This window comes from Eptatretus burgeri, chromosome 11 (assembly GCF_056783735.1).
Source record: "Eptatretus burgeri isolate ZD-2024b chromosome 11, Ebu_testis_v1, whole genome shotgun sequence".
NCBI lineage: Eukaryota > Metazoa > Chordata > Myxini > Myxiniformes > Myxinidae > Eptatretus > Eptatretus burgeri.
In genome coordinates this window covers 73,133,921-73,156,056 of record NC_140971.1, presented here as the reverse complement: position 1 = coordinate 73,156,056, position 22,136 = coordinate 73,133,921, and the positions used below count along the sequence as shown (strand labels likewise).

Genomic DNA, 22,136 nt, shown 5'->3' with positions numbered 1-22,136 from the left:
GCACACAGCCTGTTCGACACATACCCCTCCACCCGAGGTGCAAATGAGCTGAGGTGCGAATGGGCTTCCGGCAGGCATGGGTGGAGAAAAAGGTGATCAGGTTTAACCTTCTCCTTCCTTCAAACAAACCAACCTTTCCCACCCACACTCTGAATACACTCATCCCCTACAGGAGGGAACGTAAATCACTCTTTCCAAAATCCTCTTTCATCGCAAATCTTAGAAATGAAACTGATGTGAAAAAAAATTAAAGGCTATTAAATGATTTTTATTGTATATCAATGGGATTGAACAGTAGGAAGTAAGCATTTCAAAATATGAAAGATTCCATTCCAGTTTACAACAGGCCAGCCAGCATTTTGGCCTGCAGAGCAGTCTTTCCACTGAGCAGTGGAGGTTTCAATAGATGAAGCAAATTCGCTGAAGCAGTACAAACACAGTGATCCAACAAGTATCCCAAACCAAGTATAATGATCGTCAGGATCAGTGTAGACCTGAGAGTCCAACCAGGCCAAGGGCCAATTCTGAGGCTTCAAAATGGAGGCAAGGACACATCAAAAATGAAAGTTTCTAAACTCTCATCATAAAATGTGTACTTCTAAGCCCTTAATAAAACATTATAGACAAAGTCACATTCTAGGTTTCTAATCCCTGAAAATCATTTGAAATTTCAACTCCTCCATGAGCCTCGATCTCTGGATAAATAAAACAAACAATTCAATGAATCAATGACAAAGTGATTAACTTTTAGGATTAAATTGTTTTTGAGGAAACTTCGAGAATCTACGATCAAGCACTATTGTTCCCCCTGTCATCTTGGGGGCAGACCCACCATAAAGTTTGTCATCGGGTTGAGGGTTCCAAAAGAATGGTTGCGATGATGTTTCACCAACGTTTATGTTCTTTGCTTTTCACAGATGTAATACAGCTCTTCCACGCATGACACATCGGTCCACGATGCATTCGGATTAATTGATGCACAGTCTTCTTTTCCTCCAAGAGCTCGAACCCAGTTATCGGGCTGAAAGACATCCCCAGACCTAGGTGTGCAGAAAAGGTGTTAGCATATTTATACAAAAGATTATAGAAATTGTACACGCTGTTGGCTGCCTTCAGATAGTGAACCGTCTCCGGTTAAGAGCAATTTCTAGCAGCATCGGCATAGATAAACCAGGAAGTATTTACGAGTAATTTCTAGAGGGAACGGTTTTTGTGAATGTTCTTGAACTGAGCGTGTTGTTCGTGTTTCGGCTGCTCCCGTTAGGGGTCGCCACAGCGGATCATCCGTTATGATCCGCATACTGATTTGGCATAGGTTTTACGCTGGATGCCCTTCCTGATGCAACCCTGGTCGCCTCTTACGACACAGGGATAAGGATTGGGTTTCGCCATGATTCCGGGCTGCCCTACACCCTCTCATAGCGTGACCCAGTTTAGAGCTCCCGTCCTCAAGCGATCCTCCAACCCAAGCCTCCGAGTAGCCGGATTACAGGCGCACGCCACTGCGCCCGGTGTTCTTGAACTGAGTGTATGAATGGTAAAGGAGAGTGACAGCAGAGAGAATAACCAGGTGCTTTTTGCTTTGCATGAACACTGAACAGTGCCATTCCATTGCGTTTAATCTTTGAAATAAACCGAGGTTTGGATGATGCCTGATTGCCGATTTCACATCGATCAATCAAAGAACCTTGGGTTTTGTGATACAGGTAAATTACCCAATATATTTTGACAAGCAAATATCACCAGTCACTTCACTAATGAGAATAGTAAGAGGAGGGAGGAGATAAAGAGGTGGGAGAAAGAGAAGGATGGGAGAGAGAGGGGGGGGGTTGGGACAGAGAGCGGTGGGGTGGGAGCAGGGTCGGCGTCATGGGGGGGGGACATTCGTGGGCAATGACCCCCCAAATGAGTTATTGTGCTCCCCCCCCCCCACCCACCCGCAGACCAAGCCTTTGGTGCCAAACTTTGCAGTGTGTGTGTGTGTGTGTGTGTGTGTGTGTGTGTGTGTGTGTGTGTGTGTGTGTGTGTGAGAGACTTTGCAGCATGTTTTTAAATTGGAACTGGGTTGGTGTGTTCGTTGTTGATGGCAAACTCTTATTATCAAGCATTTACATCATAGATTGAGTTCTCAAACGGTAGTTTGTTGTCCCCCCCCCCCCCCAACCATTACCCTAATGCCCCTCAATTTGATTTGTTCTGCCAGCCGAGTCTGAGTGGGAGAGAGGGGGAGAGAGAGAGGGGGGGGGAGAGAGGGGGAGAGAGAGAAACAGTGTGACCACTCCTTGGCTTTTTTCACAAGATCTTGGCTATTCGTTGTTCACCTTGGCGTCTTGGTTTTCTATAGGTTTTCTTGGCATATAGGTTTTCTATTATCATCGCTCTTCCGAAACTTTGTGAATTCTTGGCTTTTTTCATTGGCTCACCTTGGCATTTATGAAAATGAGGAGTGGTCACACTGGTGGGGTAGTGAGGAAGTTGGGGGGGGGAGGAAAGGGAAGGGGTGCGAGGAGAAGGGTGTGAGCGAGAGAAAGAAAGAGAGAGGGAGTGGGGGGAGAAAGAGAGAGAAATATGAGGGGGGAGGAGGAGTTAGCAAAGAGAATGATATGTTATGTTTTATGACCACACACACACACACACACACACACACACACACACACACACACACACACACACACACACACACACACACACACACACACACACACACACACACACTTCAAGAGTATAGTATCAAGTAACGTCGTGTATGATCGATTGTGAGTGAAGCATTGTGACTGAGGTGACTGAAGCACCACACGACAGCTCTACAGCTGGCAGGCAGGTGGGGTCTTTTGTACTTTGATCATTGACGAGTTAAGACAAAGGGGAGAACAGGATATATTTTGTTGTGTTTAGCAAAATGATTCGTAGATATGAAGATCAGACATTCAATGATATGAGAGGAAAGTGAAAAAACAAATTTGAGCACTTTAGCATGCAGAAACGATTACAGCCTGTTCCAAGTTCAGTTGTGGCTCCGTACGAAGTTCTGTACGAAACCGCACAGACGGTACGGCAACAAAAAGGCAGGCCACAAAGTACATCAAGACAACGACCACAAAGGTTCTTTAAAAGTGGAATTCAAGTGGAAAATTAGCAAAATTCAGTACAAAAATATATCGAGCCACAGATATCACAAAATATCGGTTTCTGCCTTCACAGTTAGAACCAACATGGCGGAGTTCCAAACACGAGGTTTGATTAGACGTAAGAACCTATTGAAAAAAAAAATAAGTCCATCTATAATGAAAGCAGATCTCATAAAGGTGAAACAATGCAATGTCGTGTAAAAACAAAAAATATATATCTATATTTAAATCTAGCAAATACTGCCTGTTCCACCCGACCTGAAAAAAGGCCCAAAAACAAAAGGGTGGCTTCAGGCCTCTTTGAGGTGACAGCGAGCTGACCAAGATGATTTTGAATTTTGATGATGAGCACCCTGTTAATTACCTTCAAAATGGGTGTTTAAATGTTCCCAAATACCCAGTTTTCATTTATGCAATCTTGGATAAAATCATTCTTTTTCTCCAACAACCTCGTCTCAGATCATCAATTCAGATTGAGACCAGGTCATTCCACTTGTACATGCTGCTTCGATTCTCCCAACAATGGTGGGGGCCCTCAAAGTCAGAAATGACATCAGGGCAGTCTCTCTTGATATATATCGACCTTTTGATACAGTCTGGCATGCCACCTTGCTCTCAAAACTCTCTGCCTACGGCATCCAAGGCCAACTCCTCTCTGGTTACTGACTTACTCCACTCTTGGAGCCAATGTGCGGCGCTAAATAGATTCCTTTAGTCTTCTCTCCCCGTCAAGGCTGGAGTTCCCCAAGGCAGTGTTATAGGCCCCCATATTATTCCTATTCTTCATCAAATTAACCAATACATTTTGACTAGCAAATGTCACCAGTCACTTCACTGACGAGACCACAAAGAGGAGGGAAGGCTTTGGATGAATTCATTTCCAATTCCAGTTCTTGAGTAACTGGTGGAGGTTCTGCTTCAGGGTCTCTGCCAATTTTCTCAAATATATGTTTTTCTGGTTGTTTTTGTCGCGTTTTTACTGTCATTTTGTTATCCCTGTGTTTACTGTGCGTTTCTCGTTCGGTCTTGTGTTAAAACTTGTGATAATTGTGGAGTTTTCATCGTATTTTCATTTTGGGTTTCCTTGAGGCCCTCCCTTCCTCCAGTTTGTGTGCGCGATCGTGTTTATTGTGTTTTATTCTTATTACCATCAGTTTTAATTTTCGCCACTTTTCCCTCCACCCCCCTTCTATCCCTCCCAACGATACCCTCTGTTTCATGTCTTCAAATATAAAAAAATACAACAACAACAACAACAAAAAACCCTTCTCCTCATCTTCTACCCCAAGTAACCAAGTGGCTTCCAGGTACCGACTCTTCATCCTCCTTCTTCAGTCAATCTACCATCTTTCTCCGACTTTATCGATCCAAATTCACCATACACCTTTCTTCAAACTTTCCTTTACCTATCCTACCTAATCTCAAAAAAATATATTTAAAAAATTTATTCATTCTTTTCACCTCTCACATTACACCTCCTGTAACCACATGTTTCTATGCCCCTCCTCTTCTTCTTACTGTAACTTCCGTCGAACTACCAGATTCCTTCTAAGTTTGCCGATCCAAATTCACCAACACCTACATGATTTTTCTTCAACCTTTCCTTTTCCTAATGTTACGTCATCTTTATCAAAAATAATATGTTCCCCCTCCATCCCTCCCTTACCTCAAATGGCTGCACACCTAACACTGTGCATGAAAAGGCTGAATGCCAAAACTCCGTGTTTGCTTCTAAATCTTGTGTCCCAAACCCATTGCTTTCTGTACCCACCTTACCTAGTCACACCCAGCTGTTCCTGGACTCTGTGTCCTTTTCTCCTGAGAAGGTGGAGATCTTGCTGTCAAACCTTGACTCTGATTCTGCAACCGATCCAGAGGCATCAGCCTATGTGTCTTAAAAACCTGCTCTGCTGCTCTTGCTCACCCTCTGTCTTTTCTATTCACCCTTTCATTTGCTCAAGATCTTCTCCCATCTGCTTGGCAATCAGCAAACATTACCACTCTGCATAAAAAGGTGTAAAAACAGATCCTTGCAATTCCAGACCAATCAGCCTTCTCCCAATCATCAGCTATACTAGGTTATGGAATCCATAAATCGCTTCTGACATTAAATCCTTCCTCTTCTCCAATGGCTTGATTTCCGATCATCAATTTGGATACAGACCAGGTCACTCCACCATGGACTTGCTGCTTCTGCTTTCCGAAAAATGGATAGAGATCCCCAACGCCAGACATGAGATCAGAGCCATCTCCCTTTACATATCGCGTGCTTTTGATATGGTCTGGCACTCTGCCCTGCTCACCAAACTCTCTTCCGATGGTATCCAAGAACATCTCCACTCACGGCTCGGAGACTTCCTCTCCTATCACAGTCAACGTGTGGCCCTAAATGGAGTTCTTTCATCCCCTCTTCCTGTCCAGGCTGGAGTTCCTCACGGCAGAGTTCTGGGTCCTGTGCTTTTTCTCGTTTTCATCAATGATCTCTCTGACTCTCTGGAAAATCCTCTTTATCTCTTTGCTGATGATTCCACCCTCTGCCGTACCATCTGTCATCCCTCAGAACAGCAAGCAGCAGCCTCTTCATTCTCTGCAGATGTGGATGAAATCACAAGCTGGTCCAACACGTGGAACAACACGGGTCTTTCAATCCTGACAAATCTCACACTCTCACTATGTTTGTCCGAAAGGACCATCTGGAAACCCCTTTCAATCTTCTTTCTCAACAATCCTCTTGAAGAAGTGTTTTCATTTAAACTTTTCGGCCTCACTATCTGCTGTGATCTTTTTTGGAAAAGCCACATCTCCAAGTTGGCTTCCAAAGCCAGTCACCGATTGGGCATCCTCCGTCATGCAAAGACCTTCCTTGGCACACGTGAGCTCCTGACCACGTACGAAGCTTTCATCCACAGCCCGATGGAGTACTGCTCTCCCCTCCAGACTGGTGCTCCCGCCTCGCACCTTTCTCGGATTCACGCTGTGGAAACCAAGGCATTTAAGCTCATTGGTATCTCCCGTGATGAGGATGAAACTTTGGGTCTCTCACTCAGGTCGGTGGTCTTTCTGTCTTCCACTGTCTCCTCTCTGGCCTGCCCCCCCTGCTGTGTTTCCTATCTATCCCACCCATATTTCCACAGGGCACTTGATGTCTGCCAGCAACCCCCTTCTGGGTAAAACTACCAAAATTAAGAATCACTGCTCACCTTCATTCTTTCATTCCTCTTTTTTCACGCCTTTGGAACAAACTCCCACGCACTCTTCAATCTCACTCCCCTCCAGGTCTTCAAAACAGCTGTTCACCACCATCTATTTCCCCCCATCCAAAACCACGATCTTTTCTACCCCCGTTAATCCAGCCCAAACCCACCTTCTTCAAATTCCCTGCTTTCCTTCCTGAAAGTCCCTGTAGTGTCCATTTTGTTTACTCTGTGTCCGCTGCCCCATCCTGCTCCCTTCCACAGATCTCCTCTTGTCTATTCCCCACTGTTTTGTGCTTCCCTCTCCCATCCCTCCTGTCTCCTGCTCTCCTTGATGTATGTTCTGCGTGTTAGCTCTTATACAAGCCTTGACATTGTATATTAAGAAAAAACAACAAAAAGATCTCTCCGATTCTCTGGAACATCGCCTTCATCTATTTGTTGATGACTCCACCATCTGCTGTGACATCTCTCATTCTTCAGCTGGACAGGCTGCAGCCTCTTTCCTCTCTTCAGACTGACAAAATCACAAGCTGCACAAGCTGGTCAAATACTTGGAATATGTGTTTCAATCATGAGAATCAATATCTGTCTCTGTCTCTGTGTGTGTGTCTCTCTCTCTCTCTGTCTCTCTCTGTCTCTCTCTCTCTCTGGAACATCTGGAAAACCTTCCCATCTACTTTCTTAACAATCCTCTCAAAGAAGTTCAATCATTCAAACTATTGGGTCAATCGCATTCTTCCCTTCAGGTCTTCAAGGCAGTTGTTCACTAACATTGCATATTTTCTGCCACCCCCACTCCAATTTTTTTTCTTCCAGTTTTTCCTTCCTGAGTTTGTTTCTATATCCATCTTATCCTGCTCCCGCATTTTCCCCAACCACTCATCCTTACCCACATCCCATGTTGTCTGTCTCCATCTATTTTGTCTCTCTGCACTGTTCTGGCATTTCCACATTCTCTTTCTGCTGTTCCTTTTGTTCTGTTGTGTCCTGATCCTTTCTGTGTTCTAGCTGTTCCACGAGCTTTGAGTTTGTCTCCAAAAAAATCCCCAAAAAACAAAAAAAAACAAAAAAAAATTAAAACAAAAACTAGATAGTTCATTGAACAGCTTACCCTGTGCAGTCTTGAGAAAAAGGACAAGGGAAGGATCATTTAAACTCTTGCTTATTGCGTTTCCAAGCACAATGTATATTTCCCCTGAGCCACCAATTTTATCTGAGAGAGTGAGCGGAAAATTTGATGAGTCGAGATAATGTAAAATGCCATAATATTTTGTCATTGTAATGCTAAATGTAAGGTTTTTGAAATTGCTAAAAAGGCGATTGTGTTCCCCATTATTCGAATATATAATTCAACAATTGAAATAAAATAAAAACGTTAAAGGATGTCGAAAAATACTTTTTTTTTGGAAGTTTACCGCCATTGATGCTTTTCTTCGACACCACCTTCTGTAACACGTTACATGAGTTATTCTTGCCTGTTATTTGTGTCCGTTATGATGTCCCTAAAAACAGTAAGTTTCCTGTTTAGAATGATTTGCAATTTTGTTTGACTGCCAGAGAGGCAGACAGAGTAAAACAATTACCTTACTCCTCTGTGTATACACAATCGGGACGAGATTCCGTACAATTTGCCAAATTCAGAGCCAAAGTACTGCTAAGTTGTAGGTTCATGTTCAAAATATAACATTAAATTGAGATCAAGTAATTACTCGATCATAAACCGACGTCTGTACACAGACAGACAGACCAACAGTTGCTCAACTCCTCTTTTCATTTTGCATGTGCGGAATAAAAAACCAGTTCTAAATCATCGATCTCCCTTTGGACCATATGGATTTTGGATAATCTGTGAGCCACATCATGTGGTGGAAATTAAATGATGCTTAGCCATTCCTAAACTGACTTCTACCACAAGGCTGACTAATTTATAGAGTGTATTGATGTGAATCGCATACAGACATGTACACAGATTCCATTGTATATGTGATATGAATGTCCAGGATTGCTAAGTTCAGGTGAGCATGGTTTTTACATGACATGTTGCACGTCCACTTTCCTGATTGAGTTTGTTTCTTCAAGTGATTTGCATACACATGACTAAGAAATTTCTGCTTCTGAATCCAAACTTTATTTCACAATCTAAAAGTTGTTGCTCAATATTTGAGGACTATATATCTGTAATATAGTCAACAAACATGTAATACTCGAGTGATTGATTCTTATTTTGCAATTAGCTAATAAAACACTTAGTTTTGCAATGTATCACGCAATCAGCTGACATATGTACATCAGAATACCATCAACACTTAGCAGGACATGAGAGATTGTGCTTGAAATAACTGGAGCAGTTATGATGGACCTGATTGAGCAGGGTTGTTTAATTGAGTTGCACACTTATCTTACAAGCATGATAAAACTGGTGAAAGTTATATTACAATAAAGTACAAGTTCTGACCTTAGTTCGCTGAGCAAACTTCCATCCACCCATTCCCACCTTCCATCTTCATAAAAGTCATGAAGACCAATGTGGTAGGTTTTAAACACATTTTTCTTCAAAAGCCAAGCCTGTGAATGCAATGTGTGACAGTTTTATGAAAATATTTGATGCTCTTATGGGCTGTCAATGATGTACAGTAAGCATAGGAGGGGAATGGTCAAATCGAGAAAATGAAACGAGTGAGGGGAGGGGGTAAAAATAAAGAGGAATGTTGAGAGAAACATGGAGTGATGGAAGGGAGGTATCAAGGTAAAATGAGGAGCAAGTTGCAAAAAAAAAAGCAAATGCAAATTATTTTCTTTACAATGAACTACAGATCTATGGTATAAAAGTAGCCATGCTTCCGTGCATGTGAGTAGATATCTTTAGACCTCTTGACACCCCGAAGACTCCTTAAGACCCCAAGACTGTTTAACACCTCATGACCCCCTAACACCCACAAGACCCTCAAGATCCCTTAAGAACCTTAAAGATCCCAAAGACCCTTATGAGCTCCAAGACTCTTTAAGATCCGTAAGACCCTTTAAGACCCCTATGATCCCAAAGACCCTTATGACCCCCAATACCCTTTAAGATCCATAAGACCCTTTATAACCCCAAGACTCTTTAAACCCTTTGTAACCATAAAACCCTTTAAGACGATTTAGACCCATAATACCCTTTAAGACCCCTGATACCCTTTAGAACCATAAGACCATGAAGACCCCCAAGACCATTTGTTTGCTGTTTCCATGACAACTATTGTTTATTTGGATTTTGCAAGTATCATGCTATGTATGTGACAATACACACACACACACACACACACACACACACACACACACACACACACACACACACACACACACACACACACACACACCACTAATGATAGTTCTTCTGAGCAGACCGCCATTGTCAATAAATTGATTATTTGAGGTGAGACATCTGGGAACCCCCATCAGAGACGGGTACCCTGCGCGGTAAACTAAAGCAGCACATGGTAGAGCACACAGTCACACCTCGCATGCTCATTCTGAACAAAAATACCATCATTAACCGAACACGCTACTATTATGGTCCATCTACCCATATCATCCATGCACCCCATTACGTCACATACATCGTCATTATCCGTAGCTCGATTGATTATTAGGATATTTAATGACCATTTTTGTGTACATTAAGGATAAATTGTGCCAGTGAAATGAATATGAAATTTTTTTGAAACTACATTTCCCATGGTAAGTCGATTTCATGTATGAAGTTTAACATCGATCTGTGAGGCAGTTCTGGAAAATTAGATTTTTTTTAAACCCTTTTTATTTTCAATCCAACAGGCCATCAGACCACATGACCGATGACATCATAAATTTAATTCTTCACTCACATCAGGTCATAGATCAGATATATGAAGGTTCACATTTTCCAAATAAGGATGTCGATTCAACCAATTCGGTCTGGAATACCACTTCACCGATGACATCATCGTGATTACCATATTATATACATCATGTGGAGTTGATGACATTTGCCAAGTATAATGTTTTTTTTTCTGTTGAGCGGTTTCAAAGATAGCAATATTTTATTGAAGGGAAAAAATTGGTCGTCATACCATGTGACCTAAGACGTCAGAGTTATCAAGAAAATATTCTCTATGGGGAGTCCCTCCTATGTTTAATGTTTCGTGTTGATTGAACAAGCAGTTGCAGAGAATTTTTTTCTTTTTTAAAGCAGAAGTATATAAATGTCTACACCTACACCTACACCTACACCTACACCTACACCTACACCTACACCTACACCTACACGCACGCACACACACACACACACACACACACACACACACACACACACACACACACACACACACACACACACACACACACACCCTTAAGGGTGAGACTAATGAAAACTGAAATACTAATAATTAATTCTAAATGTTGGGGACACCACAAACAGCCGTGGAACTTGATAGGACACTGAGTTTGGAAACAGTCAAAATATATACTGGATAGACCAAGGAATATTGGCTACCTGCTCGTACCTGCTCCTCTTTTGAGGTGATGATGACCAGGTGTGCATCGCTGCTGGTGCAAGTCTCATTGGCATCATGCCAGCTGAGCCTCTCATTCGAGAAATAGTAGCAGTGATTACTGAACAGCCTCCACCCAGCAGGACAACCTACAATGAACAGAGGTTTGAGTTTTGTGATTGTGTGAGTGGAATTTAGGATCACATTTGCAACAAAAGGTCATCTATATAACAACATAATTTGTACAAAAATAGTGTGTGTGTGTGTGTGTGTGTGTGTGTGTGTGTGTGTGTGTGTGTGTGTGTGTGTGTGTGTGTGTGTGTCTCTCGTGCTTATTTCTGAAGGGTTTTGCTGTCATAGAATAATAAACATTGTACCGTTATAGAAAGGTAATAATCGATTTATTTGGTTGAAAAGCTTATAAAATCGATTCACTTGGAACGAACAATCGTGTCCATTTAATCATATAGATAGATGTCTGTTTTGAAAGCCTCTCTTTCCAGAATGGAAGAAGCTGAACCTGGAACTTCAATGTAATGGATCCGATGGTACGACGGCATGAACCCTAGAGAATAATCCATAACGGACGCAGATGGAGTACACAAAATTGTACATAGTAATACTTCTCAAAGCAATAGAAAACTAGAACGACACTTGGTAGAGCGCATACCTCCACCAGGCATTTTGTATCCCACTGATAGGCCAGATCTTGATCCAGACCTTAACCAAAATCGAATCGGTTTGTTCTTGTCACATATCTGACTCATCCACAAAGTTTTGTCAAAACTCGTCCACAACTTTTTGAAATCTCATGCTATATAATATATCGTTTTTTCCCATCTCTCAATGGTAACAAATCACTTAGGGAATTAAAAAAAGTTCTAGAATCCGTATCCAGATCAGGATCTTCACCAAAATCGAATCAATTAGTCTGTCACACACCCAACCTGTCCACCAAGTTTCGGCTAAATCTGTCCACAACTTTTTGAGATAACCTGCTCACAGACAGACAAACAGACAGGCAAATTGGGGTGAAGATATAATCTCCGTCCACAGGCAAATAGGGTGGTAGAGGTAAATATATGCAGTTCTAGTACACGGAAGGAGTGCACAAACAACAACTACCACTACAACTAGGAGTTATAAAAGATCATTTTTTTCACTTGTGTTTCACTTCATTTTACATCTTCATTAGACTCACAGATTATATGCAATATGTTTGTGAAGTGCCACATGCGGTATTGATTAAACCCATCAGCAAAGTGACGAGAAGGCACGGTAAAACTCTAATACTTTTGTTTATGTGATACCTATTCTTTTCTCTTCTTCAAGTTAGTGTTTTTAATTCCCACATCCACTTGTATATGTTACATACGTATACAGCCTCCCCAAAAATGTTGGCTTTCTATGTTGGCTGGACAGCTGGATATTGTGCAACACGGTTAGTCGTGGACCTACACAAAATGAGCTCCCAAGGTAATGTCTTCCACTAACTAAGAATCACTGCTCACCTCCACTCATTATTTTCTCTTTTTTTCCTGCTTCTGGAACAAACTCCCACACTGTCTTCAATCCCTCTCCTCCCTCCAGGTCTTCAAAACAGCAGTTCACCACGATCGCATATCTTCCCCCATTAAAAATCTTGATCTTTTCTGCCCCTGTTAATCCACCCCAAACCCACCTCCTTCAAATTCCCTGTTTTCCTTACTGAAAGTCCCTGTAGTACCATCTTGTTTACCCAATGTACCCCACCCCATCCCTCTCCCTTCCACAGATCTCCTATTGTCTTTGTTCCCCAATATTTTGTGCTTCCCTCTCCCACCCCTCTTGTCTCCTGCCTTGTTACATGGTTTACAAAAAAGAAGAAGAAAAAAAAAAATCGGTGTGAAGGTTTATTCCCATGCAACAACTCAACTGAGAACTTAAATTAATTTTAGATATAGTGCATATGTGATGACAGATCCAACCATACCCTTTGAAAGGTAGGATCTCTATTAACATTCAACGACAATGCCCGCCCTGGCATCTGGTATATCGACCAAGCACGACTTTAACCCACCTTCAATTTGCTCCTTGACATCTTCCACTGGACTTGGTGGTCCTTCTAGCCCTCGTGGCCCACGAGGACCCACTGGTCCCCGTTTTCCTGGGGACCCGACTGGCCCTGGCAAGCCTTGAGGTCCTGGGGGACCAGGAACTCCTCTGGATCCCTGTTTCCCAATATTACCTTTTTTTCCATTAAGACCTCGAATGCCACGGATCCCCTTGCTTCCAGGTTTTCCTTTGAGGCCAAATCGACCTCTTGGTCCTTGAATCCCTTTCTGGCCATTGCTCCCCTTTTCTCCCGGTGTTCCTGGGTCACCCTTCAATCCAGGAGGTCCTTGTTCAGCTGCATCTCCTTTTGAACCCGGATATCCTGGAACTCCAGCATCTCCTTTGCGTCCCGGGGCCCCAGGAGGACCTGCAGTTATGAGCCAAACACTGACAATGCATCACTGAAAGATATGTGTAATCAACTGCAATAGTTCTTTCTATAAATTAACATTACCATGTAAGCACTGCAGGAATCACACTGAGTTAGTAAGTACGGTGTTCAGGCAGTGGGTCTGTTGTCAAAAGTCTGTTTAATTACTTACATTAACTCTTATCTCTCACAGCCCTTCATTACCTACACATACACATTGACATATATCATTTACATTTTATGAACATCCACTTACAAATCAGGAATGAATTTAAAAATTTTTAATCTCAGGTATACCTGAGTAGTGAAGGTTAAAGGACCATTAACTAATGGCCTTAAAATTTCTTTTTCCAGCTTCATGAAAAAAATTTTGAAGACATTTATTTAATTCCTAATTGAGCTACATGAAAATGCAAATTTTTCAAAAAATTACAGATACACTGTTGAAAAGGCAAAGGAAGAATTATGCACATACTACTTTTATTGAATAATTAAATGGCCTCAATCAATTTTCAAATCAAATATGTCCAATGAATGGTCCTGTGGTTCCCCTGCAACCCTCCCACCCACATTGGTTTTATTTTGAGGTAGTTGTTGACATGTCGTCATCCCCCAGTCATCCATGTCATCCAGTCATCCACTAGATGGTACTTTGACATACATAGGCTAAGGATGATGATGGATAATGCAGTCGCGAACAGTTGATGGGTTTCATCATGACCTTTTCTGAGTGAGGTTCAACAGCTGGAAATCAAATTTTGGAGTAAGCTTATAAAAACAAAAAACAGCTACATAAATTACCCAGCATTACCCGACCACTTATGCTATATTTTACTCGATATGTATTACTCCATATTTCATCTTTGTAAAATAATCCTGGATTATGACCACTTGGTGGTCGAAACATCAGACCTGAATCTTGCCTTACTGGGCAGCTTTCCTAGTTAAAGATGTCTTTGTGTATAGTATTCGCATATTCCTTGAGTCTTAACTTCACGGTCACAGTAAAAATACGTAATAAGAAAAGAAAATTGTACCTCTGACGATGGTGAAATTTTTGATGAGGCCTGTATGTTTGACATCAACAAGTTTCATCTCTTCCATGAGCATGGAAAGGTTGGACATGTCAAGGTCCAATTTGCCACGCATCGCCATTTGAGTGGAGTTGAGGCTGGCGAGATTGCTTTTTAACTGTCGGAGGGACCTGCTCAAGTTCATCACCTGATCATATTGGTCGTGCAGTCCCTGGTGGCATGAATTGCTCAAATTATGCAAGAATGCCATCACGGAAGTCAAATGTTGATCTGTGAGTTGCAAGTTTTCCTGCAAGGTCTTGGTGATGGTGTCTTGCATGTCCAGCTGATAATTGATGGTTGTTATCTTGTTGTTTATATCCTTGCCCTGATCGTTGACCTGCACTTTGATATTGTTGAGCCCATCACCTTGCTCATACAGATATGTGGACGTGTTATCCTGTTTGTCTTGTAAAGTGTTGACAAACGTTTTAAGCTCTCTCAACAAATCAGCATTCTGAGCACTTGTGAATGAGGAGTTGTTCATCAAACTATCCAGAGTATTTGTCTGCTGCACCAACGACTTGATAATAGTGTTAGAAACATTTTGAACATTTTCAAGGGTTGAAGTCTTGAACATAGTAAGTTGCAGTGACCCCTTAACGACCTCCAGTGATGTCACCACATCAGACAGATGGCCATGCATATTCTGAATGCGGTTGTCGAGGTTGTTCATTCGAGCTGCTCTGTTGCCCGAATCGATCTTGGCTAGCATTCTGTCAGCATCAGCTGCAATCAGTGATGCATTCAGGTGAACCATCGTCCTGCTGAATAATTCCTGCATGAGTGAGACCTGCTGCAGCTTGGTTGAGGTCTTTTCAACAGTCGTTGATACATCTGCAAGGCGCTGCTCCAGATCGTTTACATATTGCTTGGTTTTTGAGATGACAGAACGCACGGCCTTGCGACTGGCCACAAGCTGCTCATCTTCAGGGACAAATGTGCAATAAGTACACATGATGTCAAAATATCCAAGCACTGACTTTCAAAAGTGCCACACTCCAAACGTTATAAGAACAATTTTTACATTATAAAGCACAATGTGTAAATGTATATATTTACTGGAGCCTTTCCCAAGTAATAGATAATATTATTATAAAAATAGCCTATAGAAATGAACCCATTTCATGTTAAGGGCTCGTTGTTTTATGATGTACACATGGGAGGAGGGTGAGATTCATTCAGGAAGGCTGGGGGAAGGAGTGCGGTGTATGCATATGCATTTAATTATTTACAGATATAACAAAGATAAATGTTTGTGGGGGAGATTCTGGGAGCCTCTTTCCAGAGAATATACAACTCCCAAGAAAGGGTTATCTCCATCCCACGTATGATAAAGTAGCAAATTAAAAAAAATATGGAAAAAAGATGGGAATTATGGAAAGGAAGTGGAAAAGGAACAAGGAGAGGGAAATGGGGATATGTTTTGGACAAATGGTTTAAAAGGGAAACAAGGGGGAAGGTGCCATTTGGGGTCCGTAGTATCTATATCGCCCATAATGCTATTTCATTAAGGTAATTCCAAAACAATTTTTTTTTCTTCAAATTTTGCTTTGTGCAGTTTATATCCCCAATCAATCATTCATCTTGTCCTTCATATCGAACTTCTTAATTATGATCATTGTACAGGATATCTAAAATGCATTTAAACCATTTGCTTGCTCAAACACCATCTGGTTTTCATTATAGTTTCCTCATACCTAATGTTTGCAGCTGTGTCATCACTTGTGTCAACTTCTCAAAATGATCTAAATGCTTCGTGGAAGTTTCCAAAGACAATGATTCCATCTCATGAAACACTGTCACACATCACAGTTGAAAGACATCATATATATTAATGTATTTGTATGTATATATATATATATATATATATATATATATATATATATCTATATATATATATATATATATATATATATATATATATATATTCATGGAATAAAAATTCCCAACTACAGCCATTTTTATGTAAATGTCACATACACACTACATATATATATATATATATATATATATATATATATATATATATATATATATATATATATATATATGTTTATATATATATATATATATATATATGTTTATATATATATGTTTTTATATATGTTTTTATATATATATATATATATATATATATATATATATGTTTATATATATATATGTTTTTATATATATGTTTTTATATATATATATATATATATATATATATATATATATATATATATATATATATATATATGTTTTTATATATATATGTTTATATATATATGTTTATATATATATATATATATATATATATATATATATATATATATATATATATATATATATATATATATATATATATATATATATATATATATATATATATATAACACACACTCCTCCCATGCTCTTATAGCCAAAGAAGCGGAATCTAAACAATAAGACAGAAACACCAAATTTTGGTTCCAATTTGCGGTGCCAAATCACATCATAGCCTCTAGACAATTGGCAGGTATTTACTTTACTATCTGGAAGGGGGCTTAATGTAATTTTTGTGGTGAACTGATGCCTATCTTTCATTAAATTCAGGGGTTAAAATGAGCGTCCATTTTAGTGACATTTTTAGTGACGGGTACCCTGCGAGTAAAGCAAATAAGAGGCAAAGCAAGGTAAGCCCTTTGCTGTTTCAAACTCTTTCCAGAGTTTCTCCACAGCTGCAAAGACATTCACAAATAGCACACACATGAGAGTACCATTCTTGTTGGTGAATCATCAGCGATAGCAAAAACAGAAATGCATACCAACGAGGCTCCCAAGCAATGCCACGTGCAAATGTCGAAAGCAGTTATTGTATAAATATATACATTGACTATATAAATGTGTGTATAAATATATACATTGACTATATAAATGTGTGTGTATGTATATAAAATATATATATATATATATATATATATATATATATATATATTGTTACGGTTGTGGAAATTCGCATTACACCATGAAGGGCCCGTAGGTGAGATATCTCAAAGTACATGTGTAGTTAGCCCCAAACCCGTTGTTTAGAGGGAATTTATGTGATTCATTCGGGCTGCGACGCTTTGAGATAGCCGTTTTTCTGTTCTATCTCTATTTTGAACCAACCACGTCACAACCACCAACCACAACGCCGCTTCACAACCACAACCACACCTGCCTCTCAACAACCACGCCATCCTCATCACTCCGCCAGCAACCGTCAACATCTCCACGAACACAAAAGGGGAACAACAACAACTCCCACCCCGGTTTTTCTGGTAAACAAGAATGACGGTTGGAACTCAACTCCGACCCCGATTTCTCTGGTAAACAAGAATGACGGTTGGAAACTCAACTCCCGCCCCGATTTCTCTGGTAAACAAGAATGACGGTTGGAAACTCAACTCCCGCCCCGATTTCTCTGGTGGAATGTTCCCCCCCCCCCCGCGTGCCGCGAAGGGAGGGGCGGGGTGCCGGGGAAATAAAAGGGTGCACGGAGGCGCCCCCCAGAGGAAGTCAGGTTAGAGGAAGTCAGGTCAGAGGAGGTCAGGTCAGGGCGGTCGGAGAGAGTGTCAGTATCAGTTGGCGGTTCATGGTCTTCTGCCCATCTGGGTCTTGGAGAAGCGGTCCGTAGAGCGACCCTCTCGTTGGAGCTTGCAGTCGGTGGAGAGTCCGGACATCGCGGAGGGGATGCGGACTGGAGGTGCCGCTCTGCCAGCTGTGTCACACAGACCTGCGCGTTCGTACAAGGAGCGCCGGAGAGAGCTCGCCCACCATCGCACCGTGAGGGTGCAGGTAAACTGCAACGGTATCGTGGGACTCGTTCAGTCTGCCAAGTCCCACGCCATAAAGGCCCACGGGCCCCGTCTGCCCCCTTGTCTTTGAGGGTGGCCTTCTCTTTTGTTTTTGTATGGATCTTGTGGCGCCGTGTCTTGTAAAGTAGAACTGTATAAGTGTTGCCGTGTGTACGCGTTCGTCGGTCGTATTACATTTGCTTTTTGCGCATAATTGTTTTAATTGCTATATGTGCATTTTTCATTCCTGTATGGCTATATATGTGTGCTCTCCGTGTGTCGTGTAAATAAAGTGCTTGCATGTTGAACTGTTCCCGTTTCGCTTTGTCTTTTCTCCATTGACTCTCCATCCTGCTTCACGTAAAGGGTTCGTAGCGGGTGCAAGATCCCGGTAATTAATCTGAACCGTCGAGGTCGACGATAACACCGCTCGGTTATCCTGATAGTACGGAACGGGCCGCCCAAGCGGCTCGTATCCGGAGTCGACCTGCGGCGAGGTATGATCGCCTGGTTTACCATCCGCGTGGGTACTTAGGTAGGTCGAGTTTGGCGAACAACCCTATCCTACGCGGGTGGCCGATTGGCACGATTGTGGTGAGGTCGAAAGGCCCACCCGTGACTGGCTCCCGGCGATAGTTCCCGGAGGGTCATGACTGAATTGTCCGTCCGGTGGGCGACGTGCCGCGATTCGAGTCACGTGGCTGTTCGCACGCCGGCGGGCGCGAATTTGCAACAAAAAAAAAAAAAAAATATATATATATATATATATATATATATATATATATATATATATATATATATATATATATATATATATATATAGACTGCTTTTGACATTTGCATGTGGCACGTGCTTGGGAGCCTCGTTGGTATGCATTTCTGTTTGTGCTATCGCTGATGATTCATTAATAAGCAATGAAACCGGTCCGGCCATTTAGGGGGTGTGTACCATTGGGATTTTTATGTGTACTATTTGTGAACGTCTTTACAGCTGTGGAGGAACTCTGGGAAGAGTCTGAAACAGCAAAGGGCTTACCTCAGTAGCCTTTCTTGGTTGCTTCATGGAGCTTCTTTGGCGAGAAGAGCATGGGAGGAGTCAATTTATATATAAAATCTTACTGCCTGGGTTTAATTGATGAGGTGAGAGCTGATTGGTTATTTCATCCATTCACAGATGAGAGATGTGGGTGGGTCTTTCTTTATCACATTTACAGATACATACATATATATTTGTACAAATAAAAGGCTGTGTGTGTGTATGTCAATGTGTGTCAGCATGTGTCAGCGTGTGTCAGTGTGTGTCAGTGTGTGTCCTCCATAACTACAAAGCCTCGCAACCTGAAACTTTGCATGCGTACGAAGAAAATTCCAAGGAAGTGCAAGAGTGAAAATTGGGTGTTTGAGTTAATTAAAACACCCCTTTTAAAGATAATTAACGGCCTTATTTAATTGTATCCTTCATCAGGCGATCCTCGGCCACCTCGCTGTCTGGGATCTCAAAGCGTTTCCTGAGTAACCTCGCTGGAGTCTGAAGCCACCATTTTTTTGACCTGCTTAACCCCATCTTGACTTCGAACAGGCCGCAACGATTTCTTAACGATAAAGTTTGTTTTTTCACTTTCCTCACTCATATTATCAAATGCCTCTTCATAATTGCTACTTATCACTGTATACATCACTTTTATAAGTACTATAGTTTTCAACTTAGGAGCTTGGAGCAATTTTATGCATTATATGATACGCTTTTTCACAATCTACTGTCACGGACTAATTAAAGTACATAAAGTATTTTTCGTTTTTGAGGATCAGATATCGTCCGGACTAAACAACTGTCAAAACCTATTGTGAAATCTCATAATTTAAAGAAATAAGGAGTCTTATAACGAAGCCGATGTACCTATATATTTTAAGCAAGCAAGGCTATGTTCCCTCCTCCATACATACACATGAAAATGTAAAATTTACAAAACATTAAACTTATCTTTTTCATCTGTTTGGAGAATTATATTGAGTGAGCAAAAATTTAGGATGGTGCCAAAATTAACCAGCTTCATTGAGCTGTATGATTGAATGCATTCACCGCAAGACCTCGTGGCCTGTCCACCAGAGGGACTGCTTATCCATAGCGTCTGCCAGATCTGTGTCTATATTTGCAGAGGTTTCACGAAGTGCTCTCCAGGGAATCAAAGCAAACCTGGTGAAAAACGGATGTTAAAAAAAAAGTTATAATGTTTGCGAAGATCCCGAACCGATGTACCCTGTGACACGTGCAGATATGAGAGACCATGACCAGCTTTAAAGTTAACGGGATCCTATATGATATGCAGTGACAGTCTGGCCAACAGTTCATTATCAACCATTTAAACGGAGTGCTTGCATGAGTGCCACTAGCTGAGCGCCCATTGTCAATAGCGGTACCGCACTTCATCATTCTGAGCTAATCGTTCACTCACTGCGGACGCTTTTGCCACGCCACATGCTTCAGAGCGAGTGGTTCGTGCTCAGTCACCCTGAGCGAGTGGTTCTTGCTCCATCACACTGCGAGTGGTTCATGCTCCGTCACACTGAGTGAGTGGTTCGTGCTCCGTCACACTGAGCGAGTGGTTCGTGCTCTGTCACACTGAGCGAGTGGTTCGTGCTCTGTCACACTGAGCGAGTGGTTCGTGCTCTGTCACACTGAGCGAGTGGTTCGTGCTCCGTCACACTGAGTGAGTGGTTCGTGCTCCGTCACACTGAGTGAGTGGTTCGTGCTCCGTCACACTGAGCGAGTGGTTCGTGCTCTGTCACACTGAGCGAGTGGTTCATGCTCCGTCACACTGAGCGAGTGGTTCGTGCTCAGTCACACTGAGCGAGTGGTTCGTGCTCAGTCACACTGAGCGAGTGGTTCCTGCTCCATCACACTGAGCGAGTGGTTCCTGCTCCATCACACTGAGCGAGTGGTTCCTGCTCCGTCACACTGAGGGAGTGGTTTGTGTTCCGTCACCCTGAGCGAGTTGTTGTGAAATAACACCCGTTTTCTGAGCCATTTATTGTATTCATGTGTTTTCAAAATTAACGAACACAATTGTTATTCCACCCATCACACACAGCTGTTTATGAAGATTAATATTTGTGACTGTATCCCTGAAATGTCTATTTTAATGCAACGGTGTTTATCGATGAAAGCTACTCAAGATTTTTGGGTTGTACACAGTCTGTACTGCAGTCAGTAATCACACCGACTCCAATCTGCTGATTTCTAAAGGATTTCCGATATCGGCCAAGCGTGTGTGTGTGTGTGTGTGTGTGTGTGTGTGTGTGTGTGTGTGTGTGTGTGTGCGTGTGTGCGTGTGTGAGGTGCTCATAAATCATAACATATTCTTTCTGTTAACTCCCCTTCCCCCCCTCTCTCTTTGTCCCATTCTTGCTCCCTCCCAATGCAGTGCAGCACCCTCCTCCCACACCTCTCTCATTCTCCCCTCCCCTCTCTATATGTCTCTGTCGCTGGATGTGTCTAGGCGGTGTTTAGGTCTGAACGGGAGTTCGTTTCCGGATGTATCCGAGCGGCGCTTGTCTCTGGACGAGAGTTTATCTTCGTATGTATCTGAGCAGTGTTTGTGGCTGGGCAGCTTGGCTCCGGATGAGTCTGGGTGGTGTTTGTCTCCGGGCCTTGTTTATACTATGACCAGTAAAAAATGGATTTCAGATATTATTTTGTTTCCATCTTCACTGTTATTCTATGCAGAATATTTTTGATGAAACAGTATCACTCATAATTAATGCTCCACCACACGTCTGCCTTCCCTTCCTCTCACCTCAAAATGTCTTCCTTTCCCCCACCCCTCCTCGATCCTCCTTTCCCCTCCAACTCTTCACTCTCCCCGCTCTCTCTCCCCCACCCCTCTCTCCCTCTTCCCCAATTTTTTTCTTCCTCCCCACTTTAGTATACCCGTCAGTGAAGCGACGGGTGATATTTGCTGGTAC

At 41.9% G+C, this 22,136-nt stretch overlaps 1 protein-coding gene across 1 annotated transcript in view; it reads right to left on the bottom strand.

Annotated features, from left to right (window-relative positions):
* Window positions 1-247: 247 nt before the first annotated feature.
* Window positions 248-22,136, bottom strand: part of LOC147017368 (collectin-12-like) — a 35,517-nt gene continuing 13,628 nt past the window's right edge. The window contains exons 4-9 of the mRNA XM_085846961.1: window positions 16,074-16,172; window positions 14,338-15,300; window positions 12,896-13,297; window positions 10,849-10,985; window positions 8,781-8,890; window positions 248-1,040 (exon numbers count right to left, since the gene is read on the bottom strand). Coding sequence (XP_085703087.1) covers window positions 896-1,040; window positions 8,781-8,890; window positions 10,849-10,985; window positions 12,896-13,297; window positions 14,338-15,300; window positions 16,074-16,172 — 1,856 coding nt within the window. The 3' untranslated portion in view covers window positions 248-895. The remainder of the gene's footprint in view (window positions 1,041-8,780; window positions 8,891-10,848; window positions 10,986-12,895; window positions 13,298-14,337; window positions 15,301-16,073; window positions 16,173-22,136) is intronic.